Source organism: Acipenser ruthenus, chromosome 21, assembly GCF_902713425.1.
Source record: "Acipenser ruthenus chromosome 21, fAciRut3.2 maternal haplotype, whole genome shotgun sequence".
Taxonomy (NCBI): domain Eukaryota; kingdom Metazoa; phylum Chordata; class Actinopteri; order Acipenseriformes; family Acipenseridae; genus Acipenser; species Acipenser ruthenus.
The window spans coordinates 1021343-1043253 of NC_081209.1; the positions used below are offsets into that span (position 1 = coordinate 1021343).

The 21911-nt window shown below is 38.7% G+C and overlaps 1 protein-coding gene across 5 annotated transcripts in view; it reads right to left on the minus strand.

Moving 5' to 3' along the window:
* Positions 1–10100: 10100 nt before the first annotated feature.
* Positions 10101–21911, minus strand: part of LOC117427792 (T-box transcription factor TBX1) — a 35455-nt gene continuing 23644 nt past the window's right edge. For all 5 annotated transcript variants that reach the window (XM_058994169.1, XM_058994171.1, XM_034046094.3 and 2 more), the window contains 6 exons: positions 18083–18184; positions 16778–16949; positions 15824–15979; positions 12848–12915; positions 12343–12443; positions 10101–11915 (listed from right to left, as the gene is read on the minus strand). In XM_058994169.1, the coding sequence (XP_058850152.1) occupies positions 11533–11915; positions 12343–12443; positions 12848–12915; positions 15824–15979; positions 16778–16949; positions 18083–18184 (982 nt within the window). In that variant the 3' untranslated portion in view covers positions 10101–11532. The remainder of the gene's footprint in view (positions 11916–12342; positions 12444–12847; positions 12916–15823; positions 15980–16777; positions 16950–18082; positions 18185–21911) is intronic.

The window sequence follows — 21911 nt, forward strand, 5'->3', positions numbered from 1 at the left end:
CTAGAGGTATGATGAAGTACTGCTGGATGGGATTATGTGCTGGTCACCTCTTTCAGGGAGAGAAACTGGACATTTGGTACATGGGCTGACATAATGATTATCACCTATTATATATATATATATATATATATATATATATATATATATATATATATATATATATATATATATTAATTAATATTTTACAGAAGAATCTGGTTTTGCACTTCATTCCTGGATGCAGGTATTTTCCCAATGTTTTGCTTGGTGCTAATAACAGTTGTGGATATTATTCTAGCACAGTGCTGTGTGATCCATTTTATGAGTTCATATAAATTAGTGGGGGAAATAGACCTGAAATAATTACTAAGCTCAGATATACAGGTCTTTATGAAAATCCCAACAACAATGGAAATGGGTGTTAGTAAAAATCACTCTTGGTAACAAACTCCTGTGCCATGCTGTTAAAGTTATTACAGAATTATTCATTAGATTAGCTTCATTGGACTCGGATATAAGCTCTATTGAGCGACAGTATGAACTACAGTCCCTCCCATCAGCAGTGGCCTCTTCTCTGACCCGCAGAACATTAATCGTGACACTAATCACACAGTAGAGCGTTGCTTACAAGATCCAATAAAAGCTACTGCATTCATTTTCACAAGAGTTCGGAGGAGAAAAGATGAGCGCATGAAGAAAGATTCAGTCTTTCATAGCAAAAGGGCCACTAACTTGTGAACTCCTGGTAGCACCAGAGAAAAACGGTGCAGATGTCCAGCTCTGAAAGATTCAGGATGCATGACCACTATAAAGGTCTTACAAAGCTGGAACACCCAAATGTAGATCCAGAACCTGGATTTTAACAACTGTGTGTATGTATGGCATGTGCAGCTACAGGGCATTATTGGAAATATTGTAGAATCATTGCCAGATTCGTATATTCTGATAAATAATCAGTCCACTGTAATCTGTCCAAAACAGTACACAAAGTACCAAAAAGCTACTGTAGCCCGACAAACACTCTGCAGCGTTTTATTTGCTGCAGCACTGTGCTGTGCCCTGCACCTTAAACTGACACATAAGAGAAGACAGAGTGTAAAAAGATGTCTGATCCAGGTTCAGAAATAACCCCTGACAGCACTTCAGAATAAAGGCCTCTGTGACTTCCCTGGACCAGATGTAACACTGGCAGTGGAAGCTTTTGGTGTTCCGCAGCCAGCCCCGTCAACACTGACCTTGTTTGACCGGGCCTCTTTCCCCCTCTTGGAGAGGAGCGCTCACTTCAGTTTCAGCTGAACCAATTCATTGACACAGACTTCCGCAATGATAAGTGAAGTCAGTAAACGAGAAATATAGGCCTACAAATCATCCATTTTGGTAATCACTAATGTAAGTGTTAACTAGCAGTTAGTCATCGATTGCGATGCCTTTACGTGTGTGCTGCTAATGGTAATACTATTGTAACAAATGAATGAAAAGGTCAAGGGTCTAGAAGCACCTCAAATCACTCATACATGCTTTAGGTTTGCCTTCTAGTGCCTGAAAAATGCCTGGAATAGTCAACGTTTGTCAGAAAACCAGCAAGAATCGACTCAAAGCGATAATGTACCCGATCCAACCAAGCCTTTTCTTACCAGATTTATACTGTTAGCAATCTTTTCATCCCTCTTAGGAACTGTGCTTTTGGCACTGCACCTGCATCAAAACAGGGCTCTCGTGTGTTATTTTAAATGGTAGTCCGTTGCTGATGAGATCAAATGGTTGGCAAGTGACAGAGATGGGAATTTATCCAGCTTGGCAATTATAAATAGTCGAAAGACTTGGGTATTAGAAAGCCAGTTTATGAGGGATCTTGAAAGCTGAGATCTTCCCATTCTCAGCTTCTAAAAGCTTACCCTGGCCCAGCTTGTACAGATCTGTTTTTATACCCGATCCCTGTAAAAGAATGGAGAACATCTGTCAACCAGGGATGAACGGTTAAACCAGGAATATGGTTATTTGCATCAGACATACCGGTATAGGTGATGACAATTTAAAGGGCGTGAATTCAGCTTTAAACGCACAAACAGCGCATCTGTTTTGGGAAAACAATAGATTAATAAAACACAAAGAAACAGATGTTTCTGTTTTGCAAAATTCCGATGTAGAAATTCTGTAGCGCATGTTAGAATGGTGGAGGTCTTGTTTTCTCCCATATAATCCAAGCAGGGCTGGACTTTATATATGTCTGCCTTATGAACTGATAGGACAAATGTACACAAAGGAAATTCTCTTCATGGATTTAAATGCTGGAACATCAGATCACCTTAACAGGATTACTGAATCCAATTCATCCAAGTGCTGCAGGTAATTAAGCAAATTCATCACACCTGAATTCAAGTTAACTTCCTGTCACATCTACCCAGTGTTGAACTTTATATTTATAAAAACGGATCTAGACTGGTGAAACTATGATTAATAACATCAACCCTTTTTAATGTAAACCATTCCTAAATGTGTATTTTGGATAAGGTAGGAGGGCTTCATACGTAACTAAGTAAATAAAATCATTACGCAATGTTACAAGACCTACAGTTTATAAGCTCACATATGCTCAGTTGTGCTACATTAAACTTTGTGTGTCGTTGAGAGGAGAGTAGTCCCATATGTTTGCAAGTTGAGCCAGCTGCATGCAGCTCTCTGAGCAGAATCAGGGCGTGATCTGTTTCCCACCTCCCGAGTGTTAGAACACACGCCTTTCAGGAGACGAGCCCCTTCAGGCTGTCAGGCTGTGATGCTTGGTTTACCTGCTGGGGTTTTAAAGAGTTGTCTCATTAAACAAACAAAATATTACCTTTAAGCGAGTTTTAGGTATTGGGATTATGAACCCAAATAGTTTAAATTCATCGATATTCCAAAATATTACATCTTCGGTTATTGCAGTAGCCACCGCAGTGCATTGCAAGACAACATAATAATATGAATAATAGCACCTTCATTAATAAAATAAACCCAAGTGTGTTTGGATTTGATGGAGCAACACCTCATTTTAAAGTGGCCATTTGTGATTATACCCAATTAAAGAATTGTGATGTGTTTTAAACAAACCCTTGAATTGCAGACAGAACTTCAAAACGAAATGGAGACATTGTCCACAGTAAAGCTTTTGTCTCCTGGGCCCGTCTGGTTTCAAGTCTCACGCGGGTTTCTGCAGGAAAGGGAATTGAATCAAAGCCTTATTTTATACTTTTCTGAAATAAAAGAACTGTGTGGGGCTGGGCTACAGACCCATAGCCCTCGACCGCCATCCCTTCCACCCCGTGGTTTCTATTGAGACCTTGAGAATTTAGAATAGCTTCCTACCTCTGATGCAGACTTTGAACAAATAACAAGAGCTGCTGGGGAGCTTCCTTCTATTCTGTGATAAACCCATGCACAGCCATTACTGCAGATGTGAGCTGAGCCAGGAGGAAGCCTCTTAAATCATTTGAGATCATTTAGGAAGTCAATAAAAGGAAGGGCCATCAGAACTGACAGCAGTTAGGAATATACTGTGGCTGGTGCATCAGCAACACCCCAAACCAGCTAAAACGCACTACACTCCTTTGGATTTTGTAACTTTATTTATTTGTTGTTGTTTTTATTTTTGTTATTATTTTTGTTATTATTTTTGTGTTAATGAAAATAATACAGAGCAACCTATTTAGTTTTTTTTTTTTAAACTCTCCCTTTATTATTTATTTCTTAGCAGACACCCTTATCCAGGGCGACTTATAATTGTTACAAGATATCACATTATTTTTTTTAATACAATTACCCAGTTATACAGTTGGGTTTTTACTGGAGCAATTTAGGTAAAGTACCTTGCTCAAGGGTACAGCAGCAGTGTTCTCCCCCACCTGGGATTGAACCCACGACCCTCCGGTCAAGAGTCCAGAGCCCTAACCACTACTCCACACTGCTGCCCTCCCTTCCTCCTTGCAATCACTCAAATATGGTTTTGTTTATACATGTAAGCCTGTGCTTTGACTAGGAGTTTGGGAGCTTCTCTTTGGTTATACATGTAAGCCTTTGCTTTGACTAGGAGTTTGGGAGCTTCTCTTTGGTTATACATGTAAGCCTTTGCTTTGACTAGGAGTTTGCGAGCTTCTCTTTAGTTATACATGTAAGCCTGTCAGCCATAGACATTATGTAATGCAGGCTAGATCAAGCAATGTGTCTTTATATTAGTAAGCGCCAGCTCCATCTAAAAGCAGAGCAGCGTATTGCCAGCAAAACAAAAGGAAACTTGATCCACAGTGGCAGATCAGAGGATGATGTAATTCTACAAAGACACTGGCTGATCTAGCCTATGTTACGTATCTCTATGGCAGGCACCTAGAATACAGTAATATAATTGAGATGCTATTTGCTTTTTAAGAAGTTGCGCAAGTTTGAACCAAGCTTTCCATCGCAAGTGTATAAAGACTTAATGAAAATAAATAAACCAGGCACAGCCTTTATGGGTTGAAACTTGCATTACTCAACCTGACATAAATGTAGAAGAAAAAAAAAAAACCAGTTGTAAATCTATGAATGTTTTTGCCAGTACAAGAAAAGTTGGCATAACTATAGGCCCTACCTATAATGTAAATACAGGTTGAAGATGAGCTTGACAGTTTGTATTATTACATTATTTAACACGTGGAATATTCTCAACACATACACAATTATATTTAGCTTAATCAAATGTCTTAATATTGTTGTTCTCAGTAAATGTAAAGCAGTTCATTCCTTTAGTTTTTTTTCTGTTGTGATGTTTTGAAATGACCTGCAGCTCCACATACATGTATTTTGGCAATGTCACTGCCAGCTGGCACGCCGGCACGTCGCAGTTATTGGTGGTAGGCTAGGCTCGGGTGAGTTGTGGCACACACTCTTCAGATGACGCGCCAGTTGATATGACTTTAAAATTTATACTTTTGTTTTTGACAGCGTTCCGCCATATCCTTCATCGCAATGTAAGTACTGGATAAAAACATATATTATCACTTGAGACATGCCTGTTTTTTTGTTTATATATTTCCAAATCAGCCTTCCTTGCATACCTTGAACACTGAATGAAGAATTTGTTTCATTATTATTTAGATAATGTTGGAGCTGACTGTGAGCCCCGTCTCATCATTGAAATCTGCACAGTTTTCACTAGTTTGTACTGTATTATTTTTTTCTGTGTGCATTTTCTCCCAGGTTCCCAGCTGTTTTCAACAGCTATGAGTAAAATACAAGTTATATTTAAAAATAGAGAAAAAGCAGTAGAAGGTTTGGCATCAAGGAAAAGGCGAGGAACGAAAAGACAAATAATATACAGAGTAAGTGCCACTACAGTACAATCGCACCTAGGATTCTGTATTTGCCCAAAATGGAATGTAGAGTACATTCTAATTCTAGATCAGCTGTCCTGAAATTCCAAAAGAAAGATCTCTTTTGTAATCATTACCTGAACATACTGGAGTTCATTCTTAACAGATGTACCAAATACTATTGTATTTATACACATTATTATTATTATTATTATTATTATTAGTAGTAGTAGTAGTAGTAGTAGTAGTAGTAGTAGTAGTAGTAGTAGTAGTAGTAGTATGAAAATATGTACATGAAATGATTTCTATAAATTATCAATCATATTAATTCCAGGTATACAGTTGCCTACAGGATTTAGATTTTCCAGGGTTTGATGTTTTTTCCCCCGTATTACTTATAGGCAGTACATATACGTTGCTGTACATGGTCCGTCCTCAAGGGGGCGACTTTTCTTTGTTTTCTCGTCAGGCTTTATCAATAGTGTCCTTATTGGATTGGCAAGATTTGAAACGAATAGCAGGTTAAACCAGTCCCATGTCTTATCAATATACAAACGACATAAAAGCGCTGCACTGCAAAGGCATGCGTATCAGCAGCAGCAGCGACCGCGGTTGGAAGCGTTCAGGGTCGATAGACCGCCTTGAAGCTTGCTTTCATCTATTTACTGTGCTTATTATATGTCAAATGCGCACTGTGTTTTTCATTTCATTATTAATATGCTGGACTCGTGGTTACGATTAGGAATACCAAAGCTGCTGATTCATATCACCAAACCTCTCTTTATTAAATACAATGTGCACCACTTAAAAGTTTCAAATCCTGAGCTCTTGTTGTTGTTGTTGTTTATGTTGACTCCTACATCATCAATACCGCAGAAGTGCTCGCTGCACGTGCACCTCATCTGTGTTCTTGCTAATTCAAGACTCGAATTCATTTGAATGTCTCGCTTTCTTTCCCATTTGCCTTTAACATGTTTGGGGTTTGTGGTGAACAGTAAATACTTGTGCTGTTTCTGCATTCATTATAAAGCAGTGTTTTCTCTTTGTGCTTGCGGTATGTTCATAGAAAAAAAGCTTTGAGCTCATTTGATTTATGAAAAATGAACTATTAATATCAAAGTATTAAGACACGAATTATTTAGTTTTGACAAGTAATGGTTTGATAGGCATTGCTTTACTCTCGTTACATTGTAGTATGTATTGAACACATTGTTATTTATGTATATAATAATAATAATAATAATAATAATAATAATAATAATAATAATAATAATAATAATAATAATAACGCATATATTGTTCCAGGAGAAAAACCCAAAACATTTCAGCTGAGTGCTATCGTTTCATTCATTGAGTGAGTTTTAACTGTATACTTTCACAATTTTCCCTATTCCCTATTAATTTTCCATCATATTTTATTATTACTAAAATGCATCGTATGTAATATGTAGTATAGATCAATTGAATATATGCATTCTAATGTGTGTGTGTGTTCGTGCATACCCTATATCCTATATCCTATATAAAGCATTTCATTTAAACCACGATGCAGGATTCTGCTGTCAAATGAAAAACATCCAATAATGATTCTCTGTCAATCAGACAGTAACAATACAAGCCGGTAGTTGAGGTCGTCAATTTGTTGTCTGAACCCCACAATTAACGCTGATCAGACTGGACCTTGCAGCGTCACCTGGCCGGCCTTGCACACATTCAGTGCGGCGCTGCCACGCAGGTTGTGCTGCTGTTGGCTGCACATCAAGGAGAAGCGAGGCCGGGTAAATACAGCTGGGTCGCCTAACGGAAGAGTTTTCGGTTTCTCAATGTCTCAGTCTTCCTGACGCTCGGGGTTTCACTCCATCCAGCCCAGTGACTGCTCACGCAAAGGGAGCTCAATTCTCCAGACCGGTCTTCCTGCTTGTACAACACAGGAACTGGGTATGTTTCTGATGCGGGGAATTCGCACTACAATCAACCGCATATACACAAATACAAGGGAAATTGACTTTTTTTTCTTTTCTTTTAATAATATTCTTTTGATTCATCAAGAAAAGTCTTTATTGCCGGTTGGGGAATGGGGGGGTTAGTATATGCTGATTACAATGAGAAGTCTGGTCACCACCTCCCCTTATCCGTTTTAAAGACCCACACTTCAGATGCAAGGCTTAATAGTTACAGACCTAGTAAAATACAATTTAAACAAACAGGAATCTGCATTGAGAATGATAACTATTCGTGCACCACACACTATAAAGAGCACCAAAGACCCGCTGTGTTATACCTGAAGGCGCGCAGTGTAATGTGTATTGAACAGGCACAACGGATTATAATTATAATACAGTATATACACACTTACATTGATGCGAAACAGCAATCTAAAATGTATTGTTATGAGACAGAAAGATGGAAAGTAGAACACACGAGCAATAGATATACTTTAGCGAGTGCTGTTCAGCATTCAGCTTGAGTGGTATACAGGACCGGATGTTATGTGTATTGTTATCGCAAAGTTTAAAATAATTTTGAGAGGACATACCAGAGACTATCGGAAAAGGTGCCACGCCGTTCTTAAAAAGGTTTTACTCTGTCGGATTTACTATTGCATCGCGCTGTGTGTGACTTACAAGGCAGAGAAACACAGCCTAAAGCTTTGTAAAATAAACATTTGAAATTCACTTAGAAAACAGCAGGGCTTTCTATTCCCAGCCAAGCCGTGCTTTTGTTTCGCTGATACACAGATATATATCTCTGCAGTGTATTTATTTTGATAGGGCTTTGCTGTGGAATTCATTGAATGGAGGTACAGCCAAAGCAAAGTTTACGAGCACATTTTACAACATGAACTAAAAATGTTATACATAAAAAATTGTATTTAGGTCTATATATATATATATATATATATATATATATATATATATATATATATATATATATATATATATATATATATATATAACATTGCATTTAAAATAATAATAATAATAATAATAATAATAATAATAATAATAATAATAATAATAATAATTATAAATACACATTGTATTCGTTTTAAAGCGCCTTTAACGACATTCGAGTTGCAGATATTAGATATCCTTGCCCTTGTTACATTACTGTCGATTTGTCTGCCACGTTCTACGCATGTATACCGATTATCATGTACATTTAATTTTCATTTTAATTGATACACTAGAACTAATGCGTCAAATATCGTTATTAGGGAAATACTGTTCATTAAATCCCGTCACATTTTCTGACAATAGAAAAGCAGTGTTTAATATAGGGAGGGGAGCTATGCTAATCCCACGTCCATGAATCATACATCGGTACCAAGTGTTATTCAAGGTGTGTAATAAATTCTGTTTCGCGATCTCAGCCTGTTGAAAGACGCAGTGAGTGAATATGTGAGGCGCTGTCGACGGGTCCCCTTCTTTCCTGTGGCTGTAGAGGAAACCCGACCTCCTCCTTTAGAATGCGCGGTGGAAGGAACCGGGCTGCGTTCTGCATGAAGCCGAGGGGTCTGCAGAGCCCACACCGCAACCTGCTGGCTGATTAATACTCCTCAACGCTCAACCAATGGCCTGAACTCATTCAAACACACGGACAACTCGACAGATTCATGAGCCTGCTTTCATCTCTCAATCAAAATATGTATCGTGCGGTCAATGAATTAGACTAAAGAGGTGTTTGTAATGAGAAGCCCTATACCAACTGTATGTACCAGAGGCACTTTATTATTTCATTTGATACATATGTTAGTAGTCCGTGTGATGACCTTTAAATAGAAGCATCAAATTGCGTTTCTTGGATATTATCAAACAAGACTAAATTCATCTCAGTTTAATAAAAAGAAAAAACGCGCGTATGAAGAAGACATTGAAATAAACGACAGTGGAGCTTGTAAGTGCAAGCGGGGTCTAGTGTGCATTTATAAACTTGTAATAAACTCCATATAAAGAATCAATCTGAACAGCTCTCATTTGTCTAAGGAGTAAAACAAACCAATTCATCGCAAATGTGTTCGTTCAGTTCCTCTGCGTTTCGCTGTCTGCGCGAAACATAAATTACTTGATCAATTAGGTGGCTCTTCAGACTGTTTTAAACAGTGCTTAACCTGTGTCCACTCGGAAAGATAACAGCAAGCATAGGTCAATGTCTGTCTGCATCAATCAGGACACGTTCCCCCCAAAACAGGATACCGAACAAGAAGGGCATTGCAGCTACGAGTCCGGCTGTTCATACACTGCCTTGAAACCTATTTCAGTGACACGTTCGAGTCCATACTGCGCCTTTGTTTCAGTGGCTTATACACGTCTTATAGTAGTTCAGGAGCCCCTTGAAATAAAACATGAGCAACGCCTTCAATACAGAAATGGGAGTCCTTGTATGTACAGAGTGGCTGCAGCACAAAGCTCGTATAACACGTTCGCTTTGGCATAACCAAACAACACACATCGATCTTTTGTAGTGTGAAGTACCACATTATTGCTGATGTGCAGTTCTGGAATTAATAAACCGTCACGTGGGTGTTGCAAATGCGATTGCCGTTGAATGAAGTGTTTTTGCTTGTGAAACTTGGGAGCCAGATAAGCAGTGTTCTGAAAGGATATAGAGAGTCCGCTCGGATTGGAGAAATGATTTGTTCCAGCCCCAGGTGTTTGATTTGGGGCTTGTGCAGGGTCCTACATACCTGGGTTCTGGTTCCACAGTGTGCGGTGCGATGGTAAGAGCCGCGTTCAGCTCACAAAGCGTGATGCAAGGGGCATGTGCAAATAAATCACTTACACTGGAGGCAGACAACAATGCTTTCAAAACATTTATAAAAGTCATTTTCCAACAAATTCATATTCATATTTAAACAGTAAGGAGCACTATCTACACAGATCTACAGTTATCTACATTGTTGCACATGTCCACCTCGTCTTTGTATCTTGCATTAGTATGGATAAAGCAATTTGCCTCATCTAACAATAAATATACAAACTTCATACACAATCATTTTACCAAAGCTTTGGCACTAATTATATATATATATATATATATATATATATATATATATATATATATATATATATATATATATATAGACTGCAGTGGCAGTCATATATCGCATGTACTGTAGCATGGCATGATGCAAAAGCGAATCCGTCTTACTTCTGTGTAGCGTCCAGTAAATAACACACTCATAGCGTCCAGTAAATACACACTCGTAATAGTTTATAGGCGTTTTACAAAGATTTGTCACAAAACGACAATGCAATGCTTTTCTCTGAATGCCAAATGTTTCGGCCGCTTTGCAGCCCAGTGCTTCCTGTCCGAAACGGTGCATTGGAGAATTCGAGGCAGCCAGGTGCGGCTGGAGCACTTGGCATGAAAGCGAGGCTGTGGGATAATACCCTAAACCTCATGTGGGTTCAGCCAGGGCACGGGTGTTCTTTCCGCAGGAGTGTTCTTTTTTTCCCTTTGTTAAATCTCTATACAAATAAACCATACCCATAGTTTAGGGGATTGAGCGGATGGAAATGTAACCAACGTTAACAGTTTCAAGGAAACCCTCATTTAGAATGTAATGTGAAATGAAATAGCTGCTTTGTGTTTCCAATAGAACATTGAATATTGCAGGTGGAGGGGGGAGTGTGGGTGGGTGGGTGGGGAGGCAGTGTGGTACAAGTCTTAAGTCTAGTGGTAGGCATAATTTTTCTAATGTTAGCTCTGAAGTCTAACATATCCCCCCCCCCCCCCCGTGAAGCTTTCCTAGTATTAAGATCTTTGATGTCTGGATTCCACAAAAACAGAAAAACCAACAATAACAACATATGGTATGGCTTCTTTAAAGCAGAAAAAGTGCATCTGACAAAACAGAATGAAGAGACATTCCGGTCTGCGGTTATCATCAAGCATTCCCTTGCAGAGATGACTGTATTAATCTCATGACTCCATTCCCTTGTCCGTGCCCCTCCTCGCGACTCTCTCGGTGAAACGCTCCTAATGGCCCAGGTTTAAAGAACTCGTTGGACAGTCTTGGAGCTTGGTATGGGGTCCACTGAGAGTCTGGCCGGACACAACGTTCAGTTTTTAAGCTTCATTCTCATACCCAATAAATATGTAGAGTTCACTGGACAATCCACCAGCAGGAGAGTCATTTCCACAAAATACAACCATACTTTAACTTAAACCATGCATTTGAAGTATAGATTGTGTTAAGTTGCTGCATACTTCACTCTATATGTATATGTTATCGAGGACCGTAGTCATAACTTGCAGGCGTGCCGGTGGCTGAGTACATGTTTGCAGCTGCCGGGTTCATGTGAGGGTGGTATCCATGCCCTCTGATACCGGGTAGAGGGTAGGGCGATGGCCTTGTTTTGGCCCCCAGGTAATGTTCATAGGTGGCAGGGTACTTGTATGGGTGATGGTGAAGGCTATCCGGTGCCTGGTGTGCGTCTAGCCGCAGATCATGTGGTGGACTGGGTCTCCCTGTGCTGAGAGGCACTGTGTGCAGTCCGCCTGGAACCGGGAGACCCGGACTCAGGACGCGGGACATGAGCTGGTGAGCTGGGTCGCCGTGGATCGGTGTTCCACTCGGGTCTCTCTCATAATCCCGCCTGTTATCTGCATCTGGATTGAACGAATAGAGAACATTTAGAGACACTGGATGAATTGGAGTCAGAATGTTTTTTTGTTTTTTTTTTAGATTTGTATGGGTCTCTTTGTTGTAAATGAATCAGCGGTTTTTAGGATTAGTTTCACTTGTTCATAGAAAACCCATTCTGTATAGAATTCAGTCAAAATGGACCAGAAATATTTATTTGCAGAATAAGATGTGTTGCAACACTTTACATACTGTTCCCACGAGCCTTTATTTGCATGTATCATCCTATCAATTGGTATTAGAGTTAATGCGCGTTTAGTGTTCCGTGCAGTTCGGTGCAGCACTTCAGAGAATACTCCGACATGTCACTAAAGTTTCCCAGATAAGCACACCAGGCTCCAGGGTGTAGATAATTTAAGATATTCTAGAAATTACACAAACCACAGCGATTACCCTTTTCTGTGCCATTTTGCTGAGCAGGGGATGACACTGGATTTCTCGTCCTGGCAAAAGCGCTCATGATGGGCATCGATCCAGGTCTGTGATTCCTTGGCCTAAAACACGGGAATTTAAAAAAAAAAAAAAACGATTAATCCAGTCCAATCCCCCCCCCCCCCCCCCCCCCCCCCGAGTCAGAACGCATTGGAGTCAGTCCCAGCAGCGCCCGTATAACGAGCAAGATTTATAAAGGAAAATCCTAACATCTGCATTAATTACTATGAGAACCGAAACAACGTAGGCTAATTAATGCATTATTCGCTGTTCAATAAAATAAGACAATTCCATTCAAATAATAATAATAATTCAATAAAAGCTCGACTGTGACGGGTGAACCGTTTAAGAAAGCGTTTCCGAGATAAATGAGTTTTCTGATAAGAAACGTGAATTTCAGAAGAGATATTTGAATGACTACGACTCCTATTAGTGTATCACGAGGATATCAACGTGTTCCACTCACCAGTCCTCCGGGTCACAGTCTCTGAAACCCTTAGCAAAGGGGTTGCTGGCAATTTTTAGCTGTGTGATCTGCAACAAAGACACAATGACATTCTTTAGGGAAACGATATTTGAAATAAGACTGATGATTCAATTGCATTGTGGGTGTTTACGACACTGACAGCGTAGCTCTATGGCGCATTTCATTAAAACATCATTTGTACTTTAATAAAACAGGTATTCCAAATGTTCTGACGAGAAGAGGCAATAATAATCTAATGTCTATGAGGGTGCGCATAGGCGGGTTAATACGTGCTGTTTTAAAAGGTAGAAAACAAACCCAGTACAGAGCGGTTCTTATCAGTTCTATGAATTGATGAATAGACATTCTCTACTTTTCGGCACATCCGTGGATAAAGATATGTGGTTGTGAATTTCCGGAATGAGTTGAAAAACAAACTTTAAGCCCTTCAATGACAGTTTGTGACTGAAGGGGTCAAACTGGTAGAAACCAGGAGGAGACCGAGGGAGGGAGAGAGAGAGCGAGAGAGAGAGAGGGAGAGACAGATGGAGCAGCTGTCCCGGACCATCACGAACATGCCAGCGTTCAAACAGCACCCGGAGTTTATTAAAGGGGCAGCAATGCATTGTCGGGTTCACACTCTGAGGTGGCGTATTACATTTTATTAATGTTCATTAAAGGCTTATTACACAAAATACAGTACGCGTGCCTAACTGAAATGTGCAGATGGTCTATACATCCTTCCATGTCAAATATGAATTATTTTATAGCGAATAGGCAAAATTAATTTTAAAATTAATTTTAAATTAAGATGAACTATTATTGCTGATTGAACAGAGTGGACATTAATAGGCAAACAATGCGATTACATGTCCCGATTATAGTTTATATTTGCTAGAATGACCTGAAAGAGTCTGTTTGAGCATAATGTGTCATTGAATATATTAGAATGTAGTCTAATATATATATATATATATATATATATATATATATATATATATATATATATATATATATATATATATATATATATATATATAACAAATAAAATAGCATGATTTAAGAAATAACCCACGGACACAACTCCGCATGAGCCGTGTCCAGTGTTTATCACCCTGGGCGTTTGGAGGTTTCAATGTACTTCAGACTGCATGCTCGCGGGTTGGACTGGCCTGCAAAGCCGCGGATCTGGAGCCGAGGTCTCGGGGCTCTCAGATTCCTCGCGATGTTAAGGAATCGTTTAAGCAGATGGTCAGAAAGGTGGAGGGCATCTCCCCAGACCCTCGCAGAGCCTGCAGCGCGCAGGCGCAGGACCTGGCACTGTGGGCACGGGCCAAGCCTTCAGAAATCAGGGCCCACGCTCAGCAGATGCCTTTAGTGGATTTTAAATTAAACAAGATATCCAAAAAATACACGTCTGATTTTTTTTTTTTTTACCGCATAAACATTAGTCCTTCACAAGGTTTAAAGAAACCAAATTTGAAAGTATTATGTAATTTGGAAGTGCCCATTTATACTTTAAAAAGCAGCGTTCACTTTGTTTTTATTTTATTTTAAAGGCAACACGTGTTTGTGTGAAATGTAACTGAAACCCGGTTTCCATAATCAGACGTTACATTTTGTTAATTGTTTAATTCGTGTTAACATGTAACTGTTTACTTTTCATGTAAACTTTTTTTTTCAATTAAATATTTTAAACCACTGAAACACTAAAGGGAAAATTATGAAAATAATAATAAAGAAATGCTGGTTTCAAATGATTTTCTTTCCTTGTTTATAAATCCCGATCTGGTTCAGGGAGCGCCATTGATAGGAACCCTTGGGCAGTCTTGTGGCACCAAACGACAAAAATGTAAAACACACATTTCCTGAGCTGCAGTAAAGTGAGAGAAGAGAGAATAATCAAATAGTGCGTCGCATCGTTTGAAGATGATTTGTTCAATATGATTATTATTAGGATGTGAGTTTATTAAGAAAGCGGGTTGCATGTTCGTCCTTTGTGATTCGGAACAACAACCACAAAGACTAAAAAGCACGATCTGGAAACCCGTGCTCTAATCACTCTGCTTACATTTATAATCTTCTTCAGAAATATTTACCGCATAGAAATATTTCGTAGCTATCTTTAATGTTGTAGACACACGTGTTACAGTTACTAATGGAACAAAACAGAAAACAGAAAAAAATAACTTCTATGGAGTAAGTTAATGCGATGAGATTGTGAATAAAAGTTGAGTTGCACGTACCCGTTCACCTGGTGTATGCAGTATTCTGCCTTTGCTGTATCCTGTTCTTTAAAGAATTAAAACGCACTACAGAAAGCACAAATCCCGAACTGAAGCTGAACATTTATTCAAAATCAATCTGAAACGAATCGTTTCAAAGCGCAGCAAATCTTAATCCAACATGCAAGAATCCCAAAGTGATCTTTTATTCCAAATCAACCCGACATGAAAAGTTTGACATGAAAAGTTCAGACCCTCAAGTCTTTTTTTTTTTTTTTTTTTAATAAATGTTGCTTTGCCGCATGGTCGCTGAACAAGACAAAAAAGAGTTTTTTTGACAACCTCTATTCACGACAGAGACACGCCTGCGCTACTTCTTATTTCAAACGTTCAATATAGTTTGCAGCTTTGTTGCAACATAAAATTATTTTCGTTTCGGAGCCACAGTTACACGACGCGCGTTTTTTATTAAGAAAAAATATTTGACTTCACTGCGGAGGTGTGTGTTTATATCGACGTGTTTAATATAAAGGGCGTTATAGCGAGGGTGTAATATATATATATATATATATTACAGCCCGTGTCTAACACCACTCTGGGTTTGTCCTCGGCTCAGCTTATGGTTTCTGCATGGAGCTAATGCTTATTTAATAGTTTCCCCGTCTTTCCTAGTCTTCGTTCATCACGAAGAGGGTTGTGATTAATGAAGTATGGGTAAAGCGAGTGTCTCGCTAACAGACTCCAGACCTACCCTGTGATTCTGATACGCAGTGACTGCAGTAAACCGGGTCTCCTCGAATACAAACGTCTTGTAATTTTCTTCTGCATACTTTTCACTGTCCTTCCTGGGATCCACGTAAACTACGTGAAAGCGCGGCTGATATCTGTGCATAGAGTTTAAAATGATCTGAAACAGAAAAAAAAACATACCTATATGAAAAACAAAGGGGCTTAGTGAGTGATTACAAAACCAAACAGATACCACGAGAAAACAAGGAAAGCGGTAAAAACATTACAGTATTACAAGGAGAGGACAAAGGAACAGTTACATTCAAAACAGAATTTCATTAGGGCATTAGACCAGTTACCATATGAAAATACAGAGGCTACTAAGCTAATGGAAATAGGAAATATAGAATATAGAATAATATATAAAAACTCCCGATCCAATCAAGCGAATTTAGATAGTAACTTGTTTAATGTAATACCGTTCTGTACATGTTCACAGTCTCCGTCATACATGGAAACCTCTTTTTCAACTTGCCTTATGGACTGTGGGGTTGCTTGGTGAAATATAACTTAACATATAAACCGTTGTATTGGCACGTGAGCTGGTGAAAATGATGGATTAGCAGCCGCTTTCTTCCTGTTCCGAAGGTAACACAAATACACGGTATTTTTACAGCACCGGAGTGAGAAAGACGTTTGTTTGTTCTTTGGTGTTTACGCGCACTTGAGCACGCATGCGCTTTCGCAATCGAAAAAGACAAGCTTATTTGAAATGCTTGCCGAAACCTGTATGAGAACTATGCACGTTGTGCCGTTTTCACGGAGCATTTACCACTAGAAGTTTTCTCTTTTAAATAAAAAATGCAATAACCTCATAAACGAAAGAGGCATAAAACCCAAACGACCCGCCATGAATTGGTAGCCGCAGCACGTAACGCCGGCTCTGCATTGAGTGTTCCACGGCGTGTTTACTCACGTGCCCGTTGTCGTCCAGTAAGTTGTTGGTCAGCTTGAGTTTGTCGAAGGAGACGATTTGTTTCATCCACTGCGCGCCCTTTGCCGGGGAGTCGGGGTGGTAGTGGACACGCCCGGGGGTTGCTGGGTCAGCTTTACCCGCTACGAGCCAAGATGAACTGTGGAAAGCATACCTGGAAAGAAAAGTTTAAAATACATTTGATTTAAAATCATGACACTCACCACCTGCTTTCGGTATTTGTTATGAGATAGAATAAATACTGAATCTATATGCTAATTCGACTAGATACATACCCGGAACTCGGTATCAATTGCATATACCCTTTCCTATTTTATGCATGTCGCTTTCGATCTATTTCTGTTCAAATATATGATCTATATTTGCAAATGGAAGTGGAGCTATTTTGTGACGCTAGACAAGCTTGTCAATGAAGGGACTCTGACCTGCGTTCAATTAGGAGCAGCATTCACTAAAGAGTTCAATGATAGGTTATTAAACAGGGTTGCAACCTGATTTCCTGAAGCCATCGGTAATTCCTGAGTCAGACTAAAAGGGCCACCAGTGGTAGAACCCCCTCATTTAAAATGATCATGTCAGTGACCTAGATCACCAAACCGGTGTGACCTGCAGGTCGAGTCTGAACTTCATTGCAAAACGATCACATGCAAGGAATATTGTCAAATGTGTACACCACTTTAATCCCAAAGCAACCCAAATGATTTATTCTAACCACAAGCGGATAGAAGGTAGCGGTTTATTGTTATTAATTCATTTGACAAAATCACTTTTCATATTCTGGAAGTCAAACATCGTTCTATTTTTATAATCAACACAAAGTAATTCCACTGTTCATTCATTACGCATCCGGTACAGAAGAAGCCTCACAGAAACCAACAAACTAACTACAAACCCTGCGGCGTGCCAAACCGAGATATCTGAAGAAATAGTATGAAAGGACCGGCCGTACTGGCGCTTAAAAACATTGCATAAACCCGGCGCTTAATCAAAGAGAGCGCGGCAGCAAACCCACACAGTGTTACTTCATCTGCGGTGTACTGCACAGTGCTTTGCGATACGTTTGTATAAAGAGCGCTATATAAATGCAATGAAGAAAATAAATAAAAACAAATCTGTTCCCAAAGCCGATATTAACATTGCACTGCAGAGTGCTTCAAAATACAATCAACTAACAAACTGTGCAACGGAGCCCATACGGGGCCGCATGGTCATTTTCTCATTTATAAAGACATATCTATGCCGTGCGGTGTAAATATAGCTACATTATATATAAAGGGTTTGACTTACCGGTATCGTTTATCGTCTACTGGCAGGAAATCCATTAACAGCATATAATCGGACATGGGGTCCATTCCAAATATTTTCACTTGGAAAGTAGGGAACATTCTCCTGGAGAAAAAAAAAATATTATTATTATTATTATTATTATTATTATTATTATTATTATTATTATTATTATTATTATTATTATTATTATTATGTACGTTTGTGAGAGGTGTTGATTGTAATAATAGTTTACAACGATGTTTAACTTATATGTACAGAATATAAAAGATGATTTTGTAAAATGAATTAATAACATTAAAATTGAAAGTGTGCTATTTTGTTATTCCGGGAAAAAAAGAAAGAACACTTATTTTAGATGCAGGATTGTCGTAAATAATTATACTAACAACATCAGTTTCATAATTGAAATGTCCAGACACTGGTCATAGCAATGATACGTGGTTAGCCTATCATTAACTCCGAATCACGTTTACAGGCTGCTGATGACACCACAGTATGCTACTGATCACGTTTAAACCACGCGTTTCTTATGGTGTTGCTTGCATTTGTAATTGTCTTTTGTATTGTTTTTCAGGACCCCTTGTAAATGAGGCCTCGGTCTCAATGGGTACATCTCCTGGTTAAACAAACAAATAAATACATTACAATACAAAAGGGCACGAACTTGGCATGAAGTACCAAGCAGGTGTTAATCAAGAAACATAAAACCCATCTTATAAACCCTTCAGGCGACCTTTTTACCTTCAGATCGTTTCCAGCCCACGGGTTTTACGCTAGTGATCTGACTCGGGTTCCTTTTGAGTAAGCACAGATCACCATTGCGTACCGAAGAACCCATTACATCTAGAACTTTAAAAGTGACATTGCCTGTCCCTCAACGCAAAATCCAAAGATGAGTACATCTAAAATACAATGTCATCAAACAGCCCCTCCCACCCCTTTTTTTGTTGTTTATTAGAAAATGTTCACCTTTGATACGCACAATGCTTACACCTGCAATGTTGTGATTTTGTGGTTTGATGAAGCTTTACAGGACGTGGAGTGTTAAAATATATTTGTTTTGGGAGCTTACAATTCAAATATCTACAGTAAAGTGTATTATTTATTTTTTAAAGCCGTATTTACTGTCTCCGCTATACTAATTAGTAGAACGTGTATTTTGCACTAGGACAAGGGAAAGTGCGCGTGGAGAATTGGACGGTTTAGCATTACCTTCTATTCTTTTGGGGAGTTTTGGGTAGGTAAGCTTAAAGTATCAGTAAAGTGCATTGGGCGTGAGGTCTGTAATGCGGTATCCTTTTACAATGACAAATGTAACTGGGACTGTCACGCTAACAATAGCAGGAGAGACGGGTGAAACCAGCAGAGCTTTAACCCATAAACAGAGTAGGCCTACTAGCTGATCCGCATTTCTATAAGAAGCCATCACTAAGTTCAACACTCGGTGTGTGGTAAAGAAAAGAAATGTTTCTCTCTACAGTACCGTACAATCATTCGGAAAAGAGACGCGCATATTCCATGTACCGTGTGTCCTTTGTGAACCCGTGCTTGGTTGGCATGCTGGCAACGCGTACAAGGCTTTCAAATACATGATCAAATTCCTTAAAAATAAAAGTCATCGACATTCTTTACAACATGCTTTAGCATTGTAATTGGTAAAGATAGTGTCTACTGGAAAACAAAGAACATGCAGTGAATTTAATTAGCTTGATTAACTGTAGCTACGGGTATATGTTTGATATGCTTAACAAATTCAATCATTCAGCGCACAATGTCACACAGAACACACGCACACAGGTAGAATATAGAGTCTCTGGAATGCAAAGACAAGCTGATCATTTTGAAAATGTTGTAGATCCCTCATAATAAAACCCCAATCTCAAAATCTGCAATTCTGTAGGCCTTACCCAACAAAAAGCCAGCTTGTAGTTCTTGTTTCTAGAGGTTAGTGTCAAAGTAAACTCTAGACATGTTCACAGAACTTCCTAAAACAAACCTCTGCCATCACTGCAGTTTACACACAGGGCAGCCTTGATTGAGTTCTGGGGCTTGGTTCTGCATAGCGACATTGTAAGTTCAAATACGATAGGTCTTACGACCAGCTATCACCGGCAGACTCGAACAGTTCTCACCTGTTTTTATATTCGAGTCTTCTACTTGTCGGTGCCTTGTTTCAATACGACAGGTCGGCTAGCAATTTATCTGAGATGAATCATGCAGAACCGCGGGGCCATGTATTTTGATTGGTTAGGAAATCACGTTTGCGTAATCCTTATTCATATAAGAGAAGGAAACCCAATTTCGACCCTATGCGTGATTGTATATATCCTCAATTAATGTATATATTTGCAACTGGAAAATAACCGCATTTTTAATAAGGCTAAATAAATATTGTCCTAAATAATTAGTAAATCTGTTAGAATAGGTGAGACGCAACAACAACAACAAAACACGATATAATGAGCTTATATATATATATATATATATATATATATATATATATATATATATATATATATATATATATATATATATATATATATATAAAAAGCAAAGGTGTAGGAAAGGTGTGTTTGGAGAAAAGGCGGATAGGAAAAACAATAACGGCAGGTGCCCAAACAGCAAACAGACCAAACTTGGAGCAGAAGCAGCTTAAATACCCTGCTGGAAGACACAGAAGGGAATAAGGAGGTGCTGCTTTCTAAATGGAACACCCGCATAACCGCTTTGTCAAAGAAGATGCAATGCACAGGCATTGCGAACACAATGAGGGATCGCGACACTTAAAAAGCTGTTGGACATCCTCCCTCTTCAAGAGGTATTTTAATATAATGATCAGAAAGCATATCAAAGACGCTGCGCACACATCTTCTGTTGAAATGTCTTTGAGCCGGTTCTCTCTGTCGCTGCAGTTGTCTCTGTCCATGTCTTAAATGCACAGCATGCATCTGAGCAGCCATGTTTCTCAAAGTTCAAGGCAGCAAATGGCTGTGATCCACCCGTCGTATTTATACACCAGGTAAACTGGCGTCGCGAAAATACGACAGGTAATGCGATCGAATCGTGTGAGCAACGTTATAGAAACGCTACTCTTCTAGTATATTCTGTTCTGGACGTCGTAAGAGCCTGATACGACAGCGCATGCGTAACAGAAACGAGTCCCTGGATTAGTACCGCCAATGCAGGACTCTTCCGGAACAAAACAAAACAAAACCTTTTTTCAAATTAACACATAGATTTGTTATACAAGCAAATCTTCAGAAAATACATTGCAAATGAAAGCAACGGGATTACTTACTGGCTTGCTGAAAACTTAAAACTTAATATTCTTCTTCTTCTTCTTCTTCTTCTTCTTCTTCTTCTTCTTCTTCTTCTTCTTCTTCTTCTTCTTCTTATTATTAATAATAATAATAATAATAATAATAATAATAATAATAATAATAACACTACTACTACTACGACTAGTACTACTACTACTAGTAATAATAATAATAATAATAATAATAATAATAATAATAATAATAATAATAATAATAATAATAATAATAATTAAAGGTTTGTTGAAACAGATTATAAGAGTTTATTTTCAGTTAAGTCAATGAAATTGATCCATAGTTTATAATCACATCTGAATAATAATAATAAGTTAATAGAATGTGTGAATTGCAGATTCATTAATTGTACAGTGATTATTTCAATAGTATTCAAAATGTCATATTCCAAATACTGTACATTTTCAATGCTTTTATTCTCTAGATGTAAAGAAAAGACTAAGATAAATAAGATGCCACGGATGATGTATTCATGGCCCATCCAGTTCATTATGTAG